We start from the raw sequence: 18,629 nt of genomic DNA on the forward strand, positions 1-18,629 counted from the left end.
GATCAATGCAGTACACAACTTGAAGATTTCAACCATCTGTTTCGAGATTGCACTATTGCAAGAACAGCTTGGAGGAGTGGTGCCTTGGGCATCCATTCAGAATTACATGGACACCTTTCTCTTTCAGATTGGATCCAAGACTATATCCGACTTTTCATTAGTCTGGATGGAATTTTGAGTCCCAGTATTAGCACCTTTGTTGGTACTCTATGGGGTCTTTGGTTATTTAGGAATAACAGGGTTTTCAATCCCGACATTTCTGTCACAAGACCCTTTCATCTGCAACTAGTGGATATACATCACTCTCATACTATCTATATGGATGAGGATAATGGGACGAAGCTTTCTTTCTCTTCTACTAATCTCCCTGGTTTGCCCCCGCCTGGGTTTCATGTAGCCCATTTAGGGCACAACCACTCAGGCTCACCATTCTTGACAATTCAGGTAGATGGTTCTTGGTTCAAGGACACACAACAAGCAGGAATGGGCTGGTGTCTCGACAATACAGATCCTTTGGATGACAGGATTGTAGGTGGGAGTAATTTTGGGTTATGCTCCTCTTCTCTTCACGCGGAAGCCTTAGCCTGTTGCTATGCCTTGCAATGGGCTTCAAAAGCAGGCATTCAATCGCTTCTTCTGTTTACAGATTCTTATAATCTGGTCATTCTTCTGCGCGGCGATGGACGCGGAGATATTCGGTATTTATGGCTGGTGCAGCAGATTCAACTGGTAGGGTCTACTTTCCAACACTGTAGTATTTATAAAGCAGATCGGGCACGTGTCCACAGGGCGCACCAAATTGCAGGAGAAGCTACCGTCCATCTTATATGCTTTAGTAGTAATTTTAACAAAGGATAAAAGGACAGAAACCTAAAACAAATTACTACTAAAGCATATAAGATGGACGGTAGCTTCTCCTGCAATTTATATATATATATATATATATATATATATATATATATATATATATATATATATATATATATATATATATATATATATATATATATATATAAAGTAGAGAATGTTGTATGAAAAAGAGAAAAACTAAGAAATGATTTTTTAGGTATATGTCTATGTGTATTTTGTACTCCCTCTATTTTTTTTTATATATGCATCAGTTTGACCGGTACATTTGCCGAGACATTACTTTGACCATTACTATCTTTAATTGTGCATTAGTAAAAATTATAACAAAATTATATTATGAAACTAGACATTATGACAAATCTAATGATATATTATATAATAACATTTATTTATTTTTAGAGGTGAAAAAATTAAGTCAACCATGGTATGTGATTAGTACAATTGTCAAAGCGATGCATAAAAAATAAACAGAGGGAGTATGTAATAATTCTTTCCAAAAAAAAATTGTATGTAATAATAAAAAGTAAGTACTATTTCCGTTCCTTATTGATAGTCTCTTATGAAAAAAATTCACGAGAATTGATAAATATAAATAAGTAGTAGAAAAAGTGCATTGAGAAGATAAATTTACATTGGGTATGTAAAAAATGTTGTGTTAACCCTCAAGGTTACCAACCCTATTACATGGCAGCTTATGTGGAAGATAAGGTGGAGTAAAAAATAAAACAAAGAGTAGTGAATGCTTTTGACTTCTTTCCACGTTCTTTAATGGAATAAATTATGTTGGGGAATTAATTAACTTTCTGTTTTTTTTTTCCAATGCTAAACTTAAATATCTACATTGAGGGAGCCATGATTAATAGCTGTCCCATATCTATAAAATCACGGAAAAAAAAATTAAAAAAAAATAAACAAAAATAAAATTCTCATTTATCCTATGTACTGTAATATGATGGAAAATTAGGATGGTGGAGGTGTGGAGGAAGGGTTCGTCTATGTGGTTTGGTAGAGCTAAGAAAGAATGCGAACCATGATTACTAGTTAATAAATTGCAGCCTTTCATTTTAAATCGATATACCATGCATATATATAGTTATGTATTAAAACAGCATATATGTGAATTGCAAATTTAGAAATTTTCTTTGTATGATTATGCATATGAAATAAATTTTATTAGTTTTAACTTGTATGTACGGTTATTCAGTTTTTCTTTTGTTTAAAAACGGTTAAGAATAATATATATTAATGATCTTTAAATACTATAATGAAAAAAAAAAAAAAAATACTATGCATTAGTGAATACATGCATTTCTTGATTATAAATAGTATTTCCTATTTCCAGTCAAAAAAAAAAATTATACGGAGTATGCATTAGTGAGTACATGCATTTCTTGATTATAGTATTTCCTATTTCCAGTCCAAAAAAATAAATTATACGGAGTATGCATTAGTGAGTACATGCATCTCTTGATTTTTTAAACCAATTTTGTTTAATAACAAACTATTATTACTTGAAAATTCTTGATGACCATAAATTGTTGATCCGAGGGTCACAATTCCTTATCTTAAGACACCTTTTCACGTACACATGATCTTAAGTGTACATTTAGTTCATTAGTTAATAAATAGTTTTACTCCCATTTTAACTTAAAGTAAGTGATTTAGTTTTACCATGTTCGAACAATATAGTAACGTTGTATGTATTTGGTTTGTCTTAATCCATTTTATTTTAGAAAAAATAAGTTCATAATCTTCATATACTATAATATAAGAAAACTTTGACAATTACCACCTACTATTCTTTCCATTTTAGCAATTACCACCTGCTATTATTTTTTTTTTTTTGAAAATTACCACCTACTCTTTTTAAAACATCAAAAATTTCCACCTAGTTGCCTCCCAACTACCTTATGATGTCATGTGGGCCCACTTTTTACCTTCTCTCTTCTTTTCCCTCCATTTTCCCAGGTCTCACTCGATTTTCATCTCCCCTGACTCATTTTTTTAACGAAAAATATAAATTGGGGCCCAACTAGGTGGTTATTTTTTGAGCGAAAAAATAAATTAAGCGAAAAAATGAGTCAAAGGAGATGAAAATCGAGTAAGAAATGAGAAAAAGGAAGGAAAAAAGAGGGAAGGTAAAAAGTGGGGCCCACATGACGTCATAAGGTAGTTGGGAGGCAAGTAGGTGGGAATTTTTGATGTTTTATAAAAGAGCAGGTGGTATTTTTCAAAAAAAAAAAACATAATAGCAGGTGGTAATTGCTAAAATAGAAAGAATAGTAGGTGGTAATTGTCAAAATTTCCATAATAAAAAATATAATTAAATATTTTAAACGACATAAGTTCTAAATATAATGCAATTAAGGCAAGTATATTTGTCAATAACTTAATACTAAAACAGACACCGAGAGTGACACGTGTCACATCCTGGTGCTGTTTTTTCCCTCTAAAACTCCCTTCTTTTTTTTTAGCAAAACGCTTTTTTTTTTCTTTTTTTTGGAATATTTTTATATAAACATAATAATTTTATTCCAATTCTTTTATTTTATATTTATAATAATTATATTTCTTTTTAGTTGGTATTCTTTTTTCATCCATGTATACGCATTTACCTAAAATATTATTCAAAATCTTTTTCAATTATCTTTTATACTATATATTATAAGATTTTGCAAAAAAAAAAAAAAAATAGTAATAGTAATAGTAAAATTGATTTAAATAAACTGATATTAGATAAATTACTTTAAAACATCGATCACTTCAATTTATTTCCACTGAAATGATTTTGATAGATATAAATAAGATGTATTATCCGTTCCAAAAAAAAATGATTTATTATTTGTAAATAATATATTTACATTTGTGTTGTGCTAATTAATAGTTTTACTAAGGATTTAGTTGTTGTTTGATTAATATTTTCATGTTTTTTTTTTTTAAAAAAGATATGAGATTATATATTATACTTTTTCTTTGCTTTTTGATATGGATTACAACAATAATATAATTTCTATATATTTGATGTGTATATTTTCTCAAATTTTATTTGTTAGATATAATCATTTTTATTATTTAATAGGAAAAATTGCCCGGAATAATCCCACCTTTAGGGCGTCCGCTAAAAATAATCCCACCTATGACTTATTTTTAAATAATCCGACCTTTATACCCTATTTGCTCTAAATGGTCCCAAGTGACCAATAACCGGTTGAAGAGGTAATTTTATTTTTAAAATAATTTAATTTACACGTGTCACAATTTGATTTGTCCAAAATAATAATAATAAAAAAAGTAAAATCAAATAAAAAAAATCCACCACCACCTAACTTTCAGCCACCACCACCCAACTTTCAGCCACCACCATCCTTGCCATCACACAAAGACCCCAGAACCACCACTGGCACCAAACCAGACCCCAGCCAACCTAGGAACCACCGCCACCACACCAGACCCGAATCCAAACCCTGAAACAACCGCCACCGAACCAAACCCCAGCCAAGCCAGCCCCAAAACCCCCTTCGAAAAATCAAATAACCCACTAAACCAGATCCCATGAAACTGGTTGGGGGGTCGGCGTGGCGTGAATCGACGTCGGTAAAGGACGTCGCGGTTCGTATGGGGGAAAGCGAAGGTCAGCGTGGCCTATTAATGGACAAGGGACGGGGAGGAGGTTTGGATCGGGACGGGAAAGGGGTTTTCGAGGGTAAGGGGATGCGCGTGAGGGAGGGAGGAGGGGGTTGGTGGTTCAAGGGAGGTATCAATCGCGATACCGGTGGCCGGTGCTGTGGTTGGGGGCTGGGAAGTCGGAGCCGCGAGAGGGAACGGTCTCAGGCAAGTGGTGGGTGGTTTTTTAAATTTTTTTAAATTTTATTTTTTCTTTCAAAAATCTAACTTTTTTAAAACAATTTTTTTTTTTTTTTTTGACCAATTACAAGCCGCCACGTGTCAGAAAACTTGTACTAACAGGTTACATGACTGGTTGGGACCATTTAGAGCGGATTAGGTATAAAGGTCGGATTATTTAAAAATAACTCATAGGTGGGATTATTTTTAGCGGACGTCCCAAAGGTGGGATTATTCCGGGCAATTTTTCCTTATTATTATTATTATTATTATTACTATTATTATCATCGCAGCTTTATTATAATCATTAAATATTATTATTAAATATTAATTATAATAATAATTATTATTAAATATTATATAATTATTATTTTTATTATTGTTACTAAAAATTAATAATTAGTATTATCTTTAAATATTAATTATAAACTTCAAATATTAATTTTTATTTTAAAAAATCAAGTATTATTATTAATAATATTATTATTAGTAATATTATTATTAAAAATAAGTATTATTATTACCATTATTATCATTATTATTATTAAATATTAATTATTATTAATATTATTATTATTATTAAATATTAAATATTTATTATTATTATTATATTTAATATTATTATAATAATTCAACATTAATTATTATTATATTTTAATTATTTATTATCATTATTATTACTAAATATTAACTTTTAATAACATTATTATTACTATTAAATATTTATTGTTTATTATTATTATTAAATATTAATTTTGATAATATTATTACTATTAAATATTAATTTTTAATATTGTTATTGTTATTTTTAAATATCAATTATTATTATTATTTTAATAATTCAATATCTTGTTATTATTAAATATTAATTATTTATTATAATTAATAAATATTAATTATTATTATATTTTAATATTAAATATTATTTTTAAGCAGAGCAGATTGAAGCAGCGCAAAGCAGCTTTAAAAAACAGGGTCTTAGTTAGCTTATGCCAAAATCAATAACTCATCCAAAGTAGATAACAAATCCTAAGTAATTCAAGTACTCCATAAAAGGAATAATAGACAAGATTCGGTGCAAGCACGACGATATTAATCATATACCATACATACAACCATCCATCCATACCCAATCAAAAATCACAAATACCAAGACCCAAAACTCCAAAAATACAATTATCATCAATAGTAATATTCATGAAAATCAAAGGACAAATAACAGTAATAAAAATAATAATAATAATAAATAACCCCATTTATTTTATTTTATTTTATTTATAAATACTTTGAACGGTCGAAATCTTACATTTCCAAATCTCTCATTTCTTTCTCTCTCTAGTTTCTCTCTCTACCCACACTACCACTCACTCTCTCTGTGCTGACACCCATTTTTAGCTCTTCACCCAACAACAATGGCGGCCATGGCGCTTATTGGGGCGATAACTGTTCCATCCAAAACTACCCATCTCGCATTTTCGTCGTCTTCTTCTGTTTCCGGTGACAAGTTTTTACCGACGGTTTCTCGTCGCCATTGCCGATTCTCTTCCGACGCTAAACGAGCTCCGATTGTTGTTTCTCCTAAGGCTGTTTCTGATTCTCAGAATTCGCAGACTTGTCTTGATCCTGAAGCTAGTCGCGTGAGTTTTTTTGATTGATTTTGATTTTCTTTTACATTGTTTTTGATTTGTTCTTTTGATTTTATCTCTAAATTGCTAAATTGAACCAAACAATTTCGAATTTCTGTATTTTAATCAGTAATTAATTGTAAAAATGTGATAGGACGACATCTACAATGAAATTTAAAATTAGAAAATGGATCAAATAATGATATTCTAATTTGGGAAAATAATTTATTAAGTGATAATGAAAATTGAGAATTAAGATGAAAACAAAAAAAAGAAAGAAAGAAATTGAGATTACCAATTTGTTACGGCAAGTGTTATCTTGATTCTCTCATTTATTTGTGTGGAATAGATTTTAAATTGTTGTTGAATCCCAATGCATCTTCTCCGGTGCATTATTTTGGTGCTCTAAAAAGTGTTATTTTTGGTATTGGTACATTATATCGAATTATCGGAGTTAATTTAAGAATGCATGACAAAATCACGGGTTAATGTAATTTAAAATAATTGAAGAATGCATGACAAAATCACTGCACGAAAAAATCAGGGATTAATGTACCTTTGACGCATTATGATTTATATGCATAATCTGTAAGGGTTGTATGTATCATTTTCCTTTATAAAAAAATGAATTTTTAATCGGTAAAGGAAGAAACTTTATAATTTATATGTTTAATCCGTAAGGGTTGTATGTATCATTGTCCTTTAAAAAAAAAAAAAAAAGAGAATTTTTAATCAGTAAAGAAAAGCATACTTAACATGCTATTCTTTCTTTAAAGGTTTGTAGGCTGTAGGAGTAATATTTTACTCAATATTCGTCTTTAATTATTGCTAATTTAGGCAATTTAGCCTCTTGGGCTATTGGAATACAATTTGAAGTGTGTTTTAGTGTAAGAAGTTTTACTTGTTTTAAATTCATATACAAAAATGAGAATAATATAAAGTTTTCTGCCCCTGATCAAAGGTTAACCTTTTTGCGTGTAAGGGTCACAAGGGGTAGAGATGGATCGGTGGATGTTAGCTAGCTTAGTTGGCGAAATTGTGGGCAGTTTCATTACGTGGGTTCATATTCCGTCATATTAGAGCCTATGCAAATAAAAATTTAAGTAGGCTTAATAATTGATTGGACCCCGGCACCTCGCGATGTTTTAGTTGTTGATGCTTGTAAGAGTTGTAACTAGAGGATCTTTTGAATCTTGAGGTGTTATTTTTGTGAATGTATATAGAGAACAACTCCATCAGTTGAATGTATGTATGAATAAGAAATTTTTTACTGCATTGGATTATGAATTAAGATATTACGTAAATTGTGATGCAGAGTGTTCTTGGTATTATACTTGGAGGTGGTGCTGGCACACGTCTCTACCCGCTTACGAAGAAGAGAGCAAAGCCTGCAGTGCCCCTTGGTGCTAATTATAGGCTTATTGACATCCCAGTCAGCAACTGTTTGAACAGTAACATTTCCAAAATATATGTTCTTACCCAATTCAACTCTGCATCTCTCAATCGTCATCTTTCCAGGGCGTATGCTAGTAATATGGGAGGTTACAAGAATGAAGGGTTTGTAGAAGTTCTTGCTGCTCAGCAAAGTCCAGAGAATCCAAACTGGTTTCAGGTGTGCAAGTCCCTTCCGTGTCTTGTTTATCTGCCAACATGGTTATGTATATGATGCCATGTTCTTCTGTGAATCAACAATCTATGATCTTATGATTGCAGGGTACAGCTGATGCTGTTAGGCAATACTTGTGGCTATTCGAAGAGCACAATGTTCTTGAGTTCTTGATTCTAGCTGGTGACCATTTGTATCGAATGGATTATGAAAGATTTATCCAAGCTCACAGAGAAACTGATGCAGACATTACTGTTGCTGCACTGCCGATGGATGAAAAGCGTGCTACTGCATTTGGTTTGATGAAAATTGACGAAGAAGGAAGAATTATTGAGTTTGCTGAGAAACCGAAAGGAGAACAATTGAAAGCTATGAAGGTGGAATTTATAGAAGCAAAATGATTTTTTACAATGCTCAATTACTTTTTATACCTCAAAGAATTCTCTAATCACTCTGTTTCCGACCCCTTGTAGGTTGATACCACAATCCTGGGTCTAGATGACGAGAGAGCAAAAGAATTGCCATTTATAGCTAGCATGGGTATTTATGTTATCAGCAAAGATGTGATGCTAAACTTGCTCCGTGATAAATTTCCTGATGCTAATGATTTTGGAAGTGAAGTTATCCCAGGCGCAACTGATATAGGGCTAAGAGTATGTTGTGCTCTTCTCTCATATGTTTTCAGTGTCGGTTTCTTCTGCTCATATTTTGCTTATACTGTATAGGTTCAAGCTTACTTGTATGATGGTTACTGGGAAGATATTGGTACAATCGAGGCCTTTTACAATGCCAACTTGGGTATCACCAAAAAGCCAGTGCCTGATTTTAGGTAATCATGATGCATGGAGGATATGTGATGCTTTATCAATTACTATTGTGATTTTGTATGATTTATGCTCAACTTGGAAATTCTGAAGTACCAATCATGTTAATCTTTCTGAAGCTTCTATGATCGTTCATCTCCAATTTATACACAACCTCGGTATTTGCCTCCATCAAAGATGCTTGATGCCGATATCACTGACAGTGTCATTGGTGAAGGCTGTGTGATTAAGGTAAGAATTTCGCAAGCACCAAGGAAACTGTGTTGCAATAAACATTGCTTCCGATACTTATTAGCTATTCTTATAGATATGCTTATTATTTTCTAGATGGAACTTGTGATGTTTTTTTCCTAAATTGAATGACTTCCTCTGCAGAACTGCAAGATTCATCATTCTGTAATTGGTCTTCGATCTTGCATTTCGGAGGGTGCAATTATTGAGGATACACTGCTAATGGGTGCTGATTATTATGAGGTATGTGTACAAATGAATATGATGCTGGCTTTAATATGTTTGGTAGCAAAAGTTGTACTCCGTACTATTTGAAAAAACATGTCGTATCTTGTTGTTTGGATACGGTACCAAACTTAACTCAGCAATGATTCAAGCTAGTTGTTCTACTTTAATCACACTTCCAGTGGTTTATTAATGTTATTTAATGATGCAGACTGATGCTGATAGGAAACTCCTAGCTGGTAAGGGTAGTGTACCTATTGGCATTGGGCAGAATACCCATATAAAAAGAGCTATTATTGACAAGAATGCGCGGATTGGTGACAATGTTAAGGTTAGTAGCTCAGTAAAAACTCTCATTTGTACATCTGTTTGTGTTTGATTACATTACATTTTAGCTTGCACGTATCTTGTAGAATTTAACTTCTAATTTTACACATCTGAGAAATCAAGCTATACAGCTAAGATTACATCCAAACATTTTAAACTTTATGACAATATAGAACAAAGTTATGCCAAATATAGTTAAATTTTTAGTAGTCTAAGAAGCTATTCTTTTATTTTGCAACCTAGGTCACCATTATTTGTCATTTGGCACTAATATGAAATATCTGTCAAAATTTGGGAGTTAAATTGACCTTCCTGTTATTGCAGATTATTAACAGTGACAATGTACAAGAAGCAGCAAGAGAAACAGACGGATATTTCATCAAGAGCGGTATTGTTACAGTAATCAAGGATGCCTTGATTCCGAGTGGAACAGTAATCTAAGAATGGTGCATATACCAAGCAGAAATACCTATCCCACTACAAGGCCTCTCTACCTCTTGCTTCAATCTTTATGTAAATATTATGATCTTTGTGACGATGGGCAGAGGTAGCGCTATAAATTGGACGAGAGGATATTAGAAATGGTATTGTAGAGACATTTTGGCTTCTATAGGCACTAAAAATTTGTTTTATGCCATACCATAATAAATAGTTTTCTTGGGTTAGAGAAAAAAGAAAAAAAAGAAGATAATAAACCAACCCTGTTAACTAGTTTCAGTCTTTCAAATCTAAGTCGTGTTTATCTTGGGTCATTCCTAATGCAAACCATGGAACATGAGACGTAACCATCTTTTATGCCCGACTATTTTGATAACTAAGCTTCACCAACTCTACGATTGTTGAATGCCTTGGCGTAGTTGATGAGGTTTTCATCTTGTACCCTTTATACCACAAAGTCAAATCGATCAACTACACGTACCTTGAGAGTGAGAATTTCCCTCTTACGCTTCTTCCTTACTTCCAGATGCGTGGCTCACATCATGTATACTAGATCAAAGAAATCGTGTTGAGGATTTCCACCTTGCAAATTAGATGTTTTAATACAATCTTGTTTGCTTTCTCTTAATGTAACATTATTAGTAAGGACAGTGACCAGTATCAACGTTTTGTGAATGAATGAGTTGGATGTGAAACTATCTCTCCCTAGCTATGTTGATTTAGATAGGTGGTCAGGCATTAGAACATTCTTACGTCGATCAATTAGCGCAGTCGATCAATTAGCGCAGCTGAACTTCATTATGTGACAAGATCGTTTACATCAGCTTCTTCAATTCAACAATAGTAATCATGCCGTGAAATTTTTTTTGAGATGAATAACTTGATCATAAGAAGTCGGGTGCAAAGTCCAAAAGGCTTTATGAGATCTAGGAAGTCATGCATGTACCCTTAGATCAAATTGTCATTCCATTATAATCTGCTATAATAATAATTCGAAAGTTAGAAACATAATTGGATACACTTGAGTGATCTAAGTCATCTAACATTGCCGTTGCTCCTGCTACGAGCATCTTTAAATACCTAAGAGAAAGAACCCTCAAGCAGCAAGATGGAGTAAAAATGTAGGGTGAATTCTCACTAAAGATTTGTGCAACTTATATACTGCCCGGGTGTAGAATAGACATGTTGCAACACCTAAGCATTGAAGAGCAATAAGCAAAAATTAATTCAAAATTTTACACTCGTGTATTCTTGAGAGCATATACAGATCCTATTCCAGCTTACTCATAGATGAAAAGGCAAAAGACCAACCTGTTTTCTTGACAGCCTAAATTTCTACAACCAAATAGTTAGCATGTAAATGCCGTGACAACTTAAAACTAAAACGTCTGACCCGTATAGTAAGTAGTTGTGCTACATTGATTTCATTTCGCATCAGTATTTGCATATCCTTCACCCTTTATCTTCTTCCACTTGTCTTTAAGATCAGTTGGGACACGCGTCCCATCAAAGATATGTCGTCCAAATTCCAAAATTTTCATCCATGAGATATTCTTATTAGTCGCCAATGAAAATTTCTGCACACCTTCCTGCAGTAATACAGTTATAAAAAATAAAAAGATAAAATAAAATAAAAATATAAACACGGTAAATAAATATGTTTATAACAAGCTTTTTATTCTGTGATCTATTCATCTTCTGTTGAAATGTTCATACCTTTCAGCCCTTTACTTCAACTTCTACCGAAATCCAAGAGCTAAAATAAGTGAAGGATCTAAAGCTAGATAAATCCTAGTGGTCAAAGCAATTTCGTCCAGAGTCAAACTTCTATCATATAATTGTAGCAACACTTTTATTATCAGCCCAAATATTCTCAAGAAGAAATTCTTCTGAATATATTGTGAACTCCCTAGTTACTGGTGTGGACGCTTAAGTAAATCATTTCTTCAAAAATACATACAAAAACTGAAGGCACCAGATTGTTGAAATCCTATATTAAGCAGGCTTGCAAACGAGGGTAGACATATATTACATTGTTCTGTTAGATAAACTAATGTTAATGTTACTAATTCTATTCACGATGTGGAATATACAAGAAGTCAATTCCTTGTACAAATGATCAAATAAAGACTTAAAATCTTATGATGAGATCAGTTGGATTAAAAGATAGGACATGCATTAAAGTGCTTTCTTAGTTTTTCACAGATAACCTCTATCTTAGCTCTTAGTTTAAAGAGACCCGTACCTTCAGCATTTCTACTTCTTCTGCTGTCCATGGTAACTTCCTACGTCTCGCAGCAGGCAAAATAGTTGACCGCTGGCTGCAAATAAACTGCAAAACCTTAAGTTTATAGCAATGATTTAATGGTGAAACTAAATGTTTATTAGCAAACAGATAAGAGCTTCATTCACAATATAATGTGCTCTTTATTCTTCAATATTATGCTTTAAATAGTTGTATTGCATTGAAATCAAGTTAATACTCTATAGTCTGAAATGAAAGAGTCGAAAATAACTTGGGTAGAGTTCATAAAAGCTAAAAGTAATAGACCAAGTAATCGCACATAACTCACATTTGTTTTATGGATTCCACTTTGTGTCTTGATTCACCTTCATTTTTAGAAATTCCAGACAATTTTCCATGCTGTATATCATTTTTCAAGTTCTTTTGCATTTTCCTTTTCGGCACAGTATAACTTCCTCGTTCAAGGTAAACATTATTAGATGACTCATCTGCAGAGCCAAATTCTTCAGCTGACACAGATAAACTTCCATTTCTTGCAATTTGGGGAGAGTTATTTTGTGAATTTACTCTCGTTTTCCTGTCATTGGTCATTCCACAGTGGGATGAACTACAATTTTGTACATCAGATTTTTCAGCCATCTCTTTTTTGTCATTATTCCCTGTGCTTCGACATTTTTCCTGTGTTTGCTCCATCTCTGCCACTCTGTCATGATTCTTCTCCAATAAATCTTTAGTTTCCGACCACCCGCTTGCCAAAACTCCTAATTCATGTGTCACTGCTGCATTGTTTTCCTTTGTAGTATACACATCATCTTGTAGAGCTTTTACTTGAATTTTAATTTCCCCTGCACTTCCAGAACAATGTTTTTGAGACTCTTCATGTGTCTGCACCTTTTCTACTCGTCCATTGTTATATTGTTCCACTGGCTTTGAAGTTTCTTCAATATTTTTATTTGAATTCCCTGACTTTTCATGTATCACTGTGTCATTATCCTTCTTTGTGTAACAGGCAGGCTTGGGTGATTTCAGGATTGTTCGCTCTTCATCAGTCCTTTGACACTGATATTTCCCTACTCCAGCATCTTGACTGTCATTCACCGAATTTACCATCCTTTGTCTTAGAACAGAGTCGTCGTCTTTATATGCATTATCATACATCCCATCAGGTTTTCCATTTATCAAAATAACATCGTCATCCCTCATACAGCAAACAGAGGTTTCTTTAGGCTCTTCCTGTGTCTGGATCCTTTCCACCACTCTATCATGATATCTTTCCACAGTCTGTTCAACTTCTGGATGCTTTATGTTTGATTTACCTAATCCTCTCTGCAGAAATGAATTTCTCTCCTTCCTCATAGGATGGACATCAGTTGTTGTGTTTCTACACTCTTCATGTGTCCCGCTAAAACCTTCTCTGGTTTCACCAGTTCGATCAAAAGTGTCTAAAACTTGAGTTTCTACACAACAGCAATCTTGCAATGCAAAATCATTTCCCTTGCAAGGTTCTTCATTTACCTCCAATGTATTATGATTAGTCAAGCACCGAGGAGTTTCTTGAGGATCTGTCTGCCTCTGCTCCCTTTGTACCCCTTTTTCTAAACTCCCTAACACTGTCTTTTCAGTTTCTCCATGCTCATTGGTTGTATTTGGTGTCACTAACATAATATCCTCCCTTGTAGGAAGGACAGAACTTTTTGATGGTTTTACTTGTGATTTGTCTGCAATTCCACAGTCTCCAATATCATTACCTTTGTTGTCTGATTTTTCATCATTTTTGGCAGGGGGGCCCTTTCCCATACAGTTATCTGTTGCTGGCCTTGATTCCTGTTGATTACCAGAAAGTGTCTCAAGAAACTGACTATTATCTTGATGACCACCTTTTAACTGCATAGGCTGATGAACTTCATTACATTCTACCGTAGCACCATCCTTTTGCTCAAAAATCAATGGTGTGTCTGGTTTTTTCCTCTTCAAACTTCTAGAATTTATTGTAGGCCCAGCATCAATACTAGTCCTTGTATCTAGAAAATTGATTAGAGCCTTATTGGCCAATAACATCCTTTCCTTGGCTTGGTGACATTCAACAAGGGATTGCTTATATAAACAATATGGGCAATAAAAACCCCCCGAGTCATCAAAGCGAGCAGCAGAGGGCATACAACTCTCATGAACGACTATTGGACAGTCCCAACTACTACAAACCAATAAAGCACCACGTTTGTGGCATTTTAAACAAGATGTTTTCTGGCTCTGCAGTTTCAAAGAATAATGGTGTTGTTCTTTCGACCCCTGACCACAGAGCACACTTGTTCGAGCAGTCATTTGTTGCTTTCCTCACACAGTCTCACATCAATCCCTAAATATCACAAGGGAAATAGAAATTTAGTTCAGAATCACAAATGAAAACCAGTATTGGACTAATAAAGGTTTAACTCAACTGAATAGCAACACATCTAACTGATTTAGCTAAAGAAAATTAAACTTAAAATAAAAGCAGCACATTGTCCATGATATTCTACAAGTTGACAGCAGAAGCATTAATACAAGCATACATTATAAACTAATCCATTTGCTAGGTTGCTCAAGTAAACAGTTTCTGATTCTAAAACTAATGCATTAGCTAGGTTGCTCAATTGCTCAAAGCAAAGAATTCAGCAGCTATCATACTCCAGCCGGTAATAGAAATGAAAAAACTACAATTCAGGCCTGTCAGCATACCATTTATCTTGATACTACTTTCCCATTAAATAAACAAAACCAAAAAATCTCTCAAAAACCTCACAACTACTGTATTGTTAGTAGAATGTAAAAAGTTTCTCTTCTAAGTGATAACATTTGTTACTCGGAGTTGGTGTGTTCAAGATGATTAAGTGCATATCATGCACCAATCACCTTTGGCATTTAGTTAAACTTACTAGTTAAGATCCCAACACAGTTTTTGTTTTAGACTATTGGAGGATAGCAAACATAATCTCAGCTGGCAAGTATTTGAATATATTCATGATTAGCTTAACTAGTTTATACTTTTTTTCTGCTATACTAGATCAGGACTTACGCCATTTTAAAGAAAACAGACAATTAATTAAAAAAAAATACACTACCACAAGCACTTAAATACATATGGAAAATCCTTAGAACCAAAGAAAAATTAATAAATGTTCAACTAATCCTTCAGAAGTTTAAATTGTGCGAAAAGGCTTTTGCATGAGTGCATTTTCATCCTAGGAAGTGGTGAGATCATTATCACCCTACTTGCATTTTAAAGTGTCTGCATTCCTTTGCAATATATAAAGCTTCACTTCTCTATTCTATAAGCCAACACTATAGAGGTTCAGTGTCTACCTTAAAACACCTAAAACGTCCTTACATTTTAATACACTCTTTTATAATGATTGCCATATATATTTAGTTTTAATTTGAAGCAAGCACTATGTGCAATATGCTCAAGCCTAACCAATCATTGCTAACGCTGGAAGAAATAAGAGAAGAAATTAGAAATTATTATTCGGTTGAAGCTAGCAACCAAGTGTTTGACATGAAACCTAGATGTGCCTTTACATCACGATGTCAGATGAGGATAATCAAGCATTGTAAGAAAAAAAGGATTACAAAAAACATAAAGCGAGAAGACCCATAGGTATTCTCCACCTTGGATTAACTTCAACTTTTAGATCCCTCAATTGAAAAGTTTTGCAGTACCCTTGGATGGAGTCAACTCAAACATATAAGAACAATGAAGGTTAGGTAAGACTTAAATTGATCGAAGACAGAAAATGGCAAACCTAGTGACCAACCATGTTATATCCTACATTGCATCAGAAGACAATCCTAGAATGAACTCGACAAAGGAGTGCCAAGATGAAGCAAGATAGCATCCAGAAAGCTTCATGGTTGGTAAATTAGTTTCTGATAATTCAGTCTCACCTCTCTAGACACATAACCCAAAGATCAAATGTTAAATGCATCAACTATTTCCCTTACAAAGGTTACACCACCTAATGGCCTAATGTTCCGGATCATGCCTACATGTCCTTAATTTCAATTCAATGAAATTTACCAGCAAACCAACAAAACAGATTTCACTAACCTCTACTTACTGCATTCTTCAGCAATGCTTCGACAAACAGCCAAATGATTCTTTCTAATAAATCAAGACAATATACTACACGACTAGGTAAATCAAGTAGGGCAAAGACTCTAGCATATTTCTGCTTTTCAACTCACCTATACTTGTTCATTAGTTGTAAGACAACATATTGATAATTTGCATTGCAATCCAATCGAGCAATAACACAATTAAAATTGTCACATCCATCCTAATGCTCAACAAGAGAAAATCCTTTATTTACAACTCACAACATCTTCTCAACCTTATATAATCTTGTTATGCATCCACATCCACATCAACATCAACATCAACGATACCCCAACATCTCTAAAAGGCGGTTGCTATAGGCAATATGAAGGGTCAAACACAAACAATCAGCCTTCATAATCGAAATGCAATGCCAAACAACTGGACTAACGATTATCAGCTATCAATATAAAAATACTGACAATTTAATTAACTCATTTGAGTTAGTCTTTCATAATGAAATACTAAAATTTCGAGCCCAAATATCATTCTAACAATTAAAATTATGATTCATAAATTCTGAACATAGTTAAGTTCATGTAAAGGCAAGAAAGTCGAAAATTCTAATGAAAAATAACTGAATTCATCAATCAATTAATCTAATTAACCAACATCAATGAATCAAACGAATTGACAAGCAATTTCGAAAAATTTCTTCCGTAAATTTGAAAAATACAGGTAAATCCAAATTTCGAAATGAAGTAAATTCAACACAAAATTTAAGACCAGAAATTCAAATGTGAAATTGCAAAGATATCAAATTAATCAAAACATTACCTCTGAAGAAAAGTGGATGACGAAAATCGACGAAAACCCGAGGAGAGGCAGCGGCAGCGGTAATGGCAACGGCAGCGGTGGGACGACAGCCGTGGCAGCGGGCATTATTATAAAATGAACAATCAAGCACCAAATATATAGTTATGGGTACATACTAAAGGTAAAGTGTACTCGAGAAGATAACTAATTTACGGCCAATTGGTAAGTAAAAAAGACCCTTAGCGACAATTGGTAAAAAAAATTAATCTGGCCACAATTTGAAAAAAAAGCTAACTATATGCGACAATTGAGAAAAAATTTAGAAAGTGGTTTTTTTATCGAATGAGCCACAAGTACATTTAAGGGAGTGCCACATATAATAATATAAATGAAATGTTGTCAATGTAATAAAATGAAATTATTGTAGAGTAGCAAATCTTGCCGCTCACATTGTTTTTTGATATTCTTAGGGCCTGTTCTCATTGACTGAACTCAGATGAACTGAACTGAAATGAATATTTTATAAGAGAAGGAAATTAGGAGCTGAACTGAGCTGAACTAAATTTCAACGTTTGAGAAAAAGCCCTTAGTACGTTGCAAGTATTACATCAGTACGAATTTAAAAGTACAAATACAATTATCTTTTAATGTTAAACTTTTTTCTATAGGCTATGTGGCAGATTCTTCTTCCTCGGCTTTTGAGTTCCTTCCTGATTTTGATATCCAAACTGATAATGCTGTTAATGACAACACTCCGAGCGAATCTGAATTTTTTGTCTCGGATTTAGACTCCTCTGCTTCGGATACAGCGGTTCCAATGGATTGTTCTCCGCCTTTTTCCCCTCCGACATTGGACGTGGTGGTCAACTCTCCTCCCAAGAGTTCTAGTTGTCAGTCTTTGCGTAAAATGGGAGTTAAGCTGAGATCCTGCTCTCCTCTTAAGCTGCGTAAAAGTGGTGAACGAATGTGGGAATGGGTAAAGCAACATGGGCCTCGTAAAAGGGTCGGCGGACAGCTTTCACCTTCCGCTCCTCCTATCCCCGATGATCAACAGCAACCTCTTTCGGATTCCACTTGTTTTTCCTGCTTCCTTCCATACAAGAAACGTAAAGCAGATTTGGGCTTTTCTTCTCATGTATCTTCTGAGGGATCGGTGACTTCCCGGGAAAAGTCACCCGATTCGTGATGAAGGTGGCTCTTTGGAATTCTAGGGGTTTAGGTCAAGCGGACTCCCCTAAAATTCCTTATATCTCTACACTAGTCCGCTCTCATGGTTTAGATATGGTCTGTCTTTTGGAAACAATGGCGCCTGTAGATAAAGTTGCTCAAAAACTAGTATCTTTGCCTTTTTTGGGTTGTTGTGGCATTGATGATGTAGGTTTAAGCGGTGGTTTGTTTATATGTTGGTTTTCTCCAATAGGAGTAGTTCCTGTTTATAGTTCTCAGAATGTATATTTATGTAAATTAGTACAAGGAGATGAAATAAAACATGTGATGTTTGTGT

At 33.8% G+C, this 18,629-nt stretch overlaps 2 protein-coding genes across 3 annotated transcripts; one reads left to right on the forward strand and one right to left on the reverse strand.

Moving 5' to 3' along the window:
• Nucleotides 1–6,018: 6,018 nt before the first annotated feature.
• On the forward strand, nucleotides 6,019–10,303 carry LOC145619068 (glucose-1-phosphate adenylyltransferase small subunit, chloroplastic/amyloplastic-like). The gene is made up of 9 exons (XM_081673667.1): nucleotides 6,019–6,350; nucleotides 7,654–7,950; nucleotides 8,052–8,321; nucleotides 8,418–8,597; nucleotides 8,670–8,773; nucleotides 8,888–8,999; nucleotides 9,144–9,242; nucleotides 9,436–9,555; nucleotides 9,876–10,303. Exons 1-9 carry the CDS (start codon nucleotides 6,126–6,128, stop codon nucleotides 9,990–9,992), a joined length of 1,524 nt encoding a protein of 507 aa, XP_081529793.1. The 5' UTR covers nucleotides 6,019–6,125; the 3' UTR covers nucleotides 9,993–10,303.
• Nucleotides 10,304–11,240: 937 nt separating this feature from the next.
• Nucleotides 11,241–17,257, reverse strand: LOC145621249 (uncharacterized). Of its 2 annotated transcripts, none has more exons than XM_081675989.1 (4): nucleotides 17,147–17,257; nucleotides 12,563–14,590; nucleotides 12,235–12,310; nucleotides 11,241–11,578 (listed from the first exon to the last, which is right to left on the reverse strand). In XM_081675989.1, exons 2-4 carry the CDS (start codon nucleotides 14,554–14,556, stop codon nucleotides 11,414–11,416), a joined length of 2,235 nt encoding a protein of 744 aa, XP_081532115.1. In that variant the 5' UTR covers nucleotides 14,557–14,590; nucleotides 17,147–17,257; the 3' UTR covers nucleotides 11,241–11,413. The 2 variants fall into 2 exon arrangements, with proteins under 2 accessions (XP_081532115.1, XP_081532116.1); XM_081675990.1 differs by having other exon boundaries at nucleotides 11,443–11,578; nucleotides 12,235–12,321.
• Nucleotides 17,258–18,629: the final 1,372 nt, after the last annotated feature.

Source organism: Chenopodium album, chromosome 27 (assembly GCF_948465745.1).
Source record: "Chenopodium album chromosome 27, dcCheAlbu1.1, whole genome shotgun sequence".
In the NCBI taxonomy this organism is placed as follows: domain Eukaryota; kingdom Viridiplantae; phylum Streptophyta; class Magnoliopsida; order Caryophyllales; family Amaranthaceae; genus Chenopodium; species Chenopodium album.

Coding starts and splice junctions, on each gene's coding strand:
- LOC145619068 (XM_081673667.1), top strand. CDS start 6,126: ATGGCGGCCATGGCGCTTATTGGGGCGATAACTGTTCCATCCAAAACT. Junction 6,351..7,653: donor TTGATCCTGAAGCTAGTCGC/GTGAGTTTTTTT, acceptor ATTGTGATGCAG/AGTGTTCTTGGTATTATACT. Junction 8,322..8,417: donor AACAATTGAAAGCTATGAAG/GTGGAATTTATA, acceptor GACCCCTTGTAG/GTTGATACCACAATCCTGGG.
- LOC145621249 (XM_081675989.1), bottom strand. CDS start 14,556: ATGACTGCTCGAACAAGTGTGCTCTGTGGTCAGGGGTCGAAAGAACAA. Junction 12,311..12,562: donor GTGGAATCCATAAAACAAAT/GTGAGTTATGTG, acceptor GTTTATTTGCAG/CCAGCGGTCAACTATTTTGC. Junction 11,579..12,234: donor AAGAAGTAGAAATGCTGAAG/GTACGGGTCTCT, acceptor GTATTACTGCAG/GAAGGTGTGCAGAAATTTTC.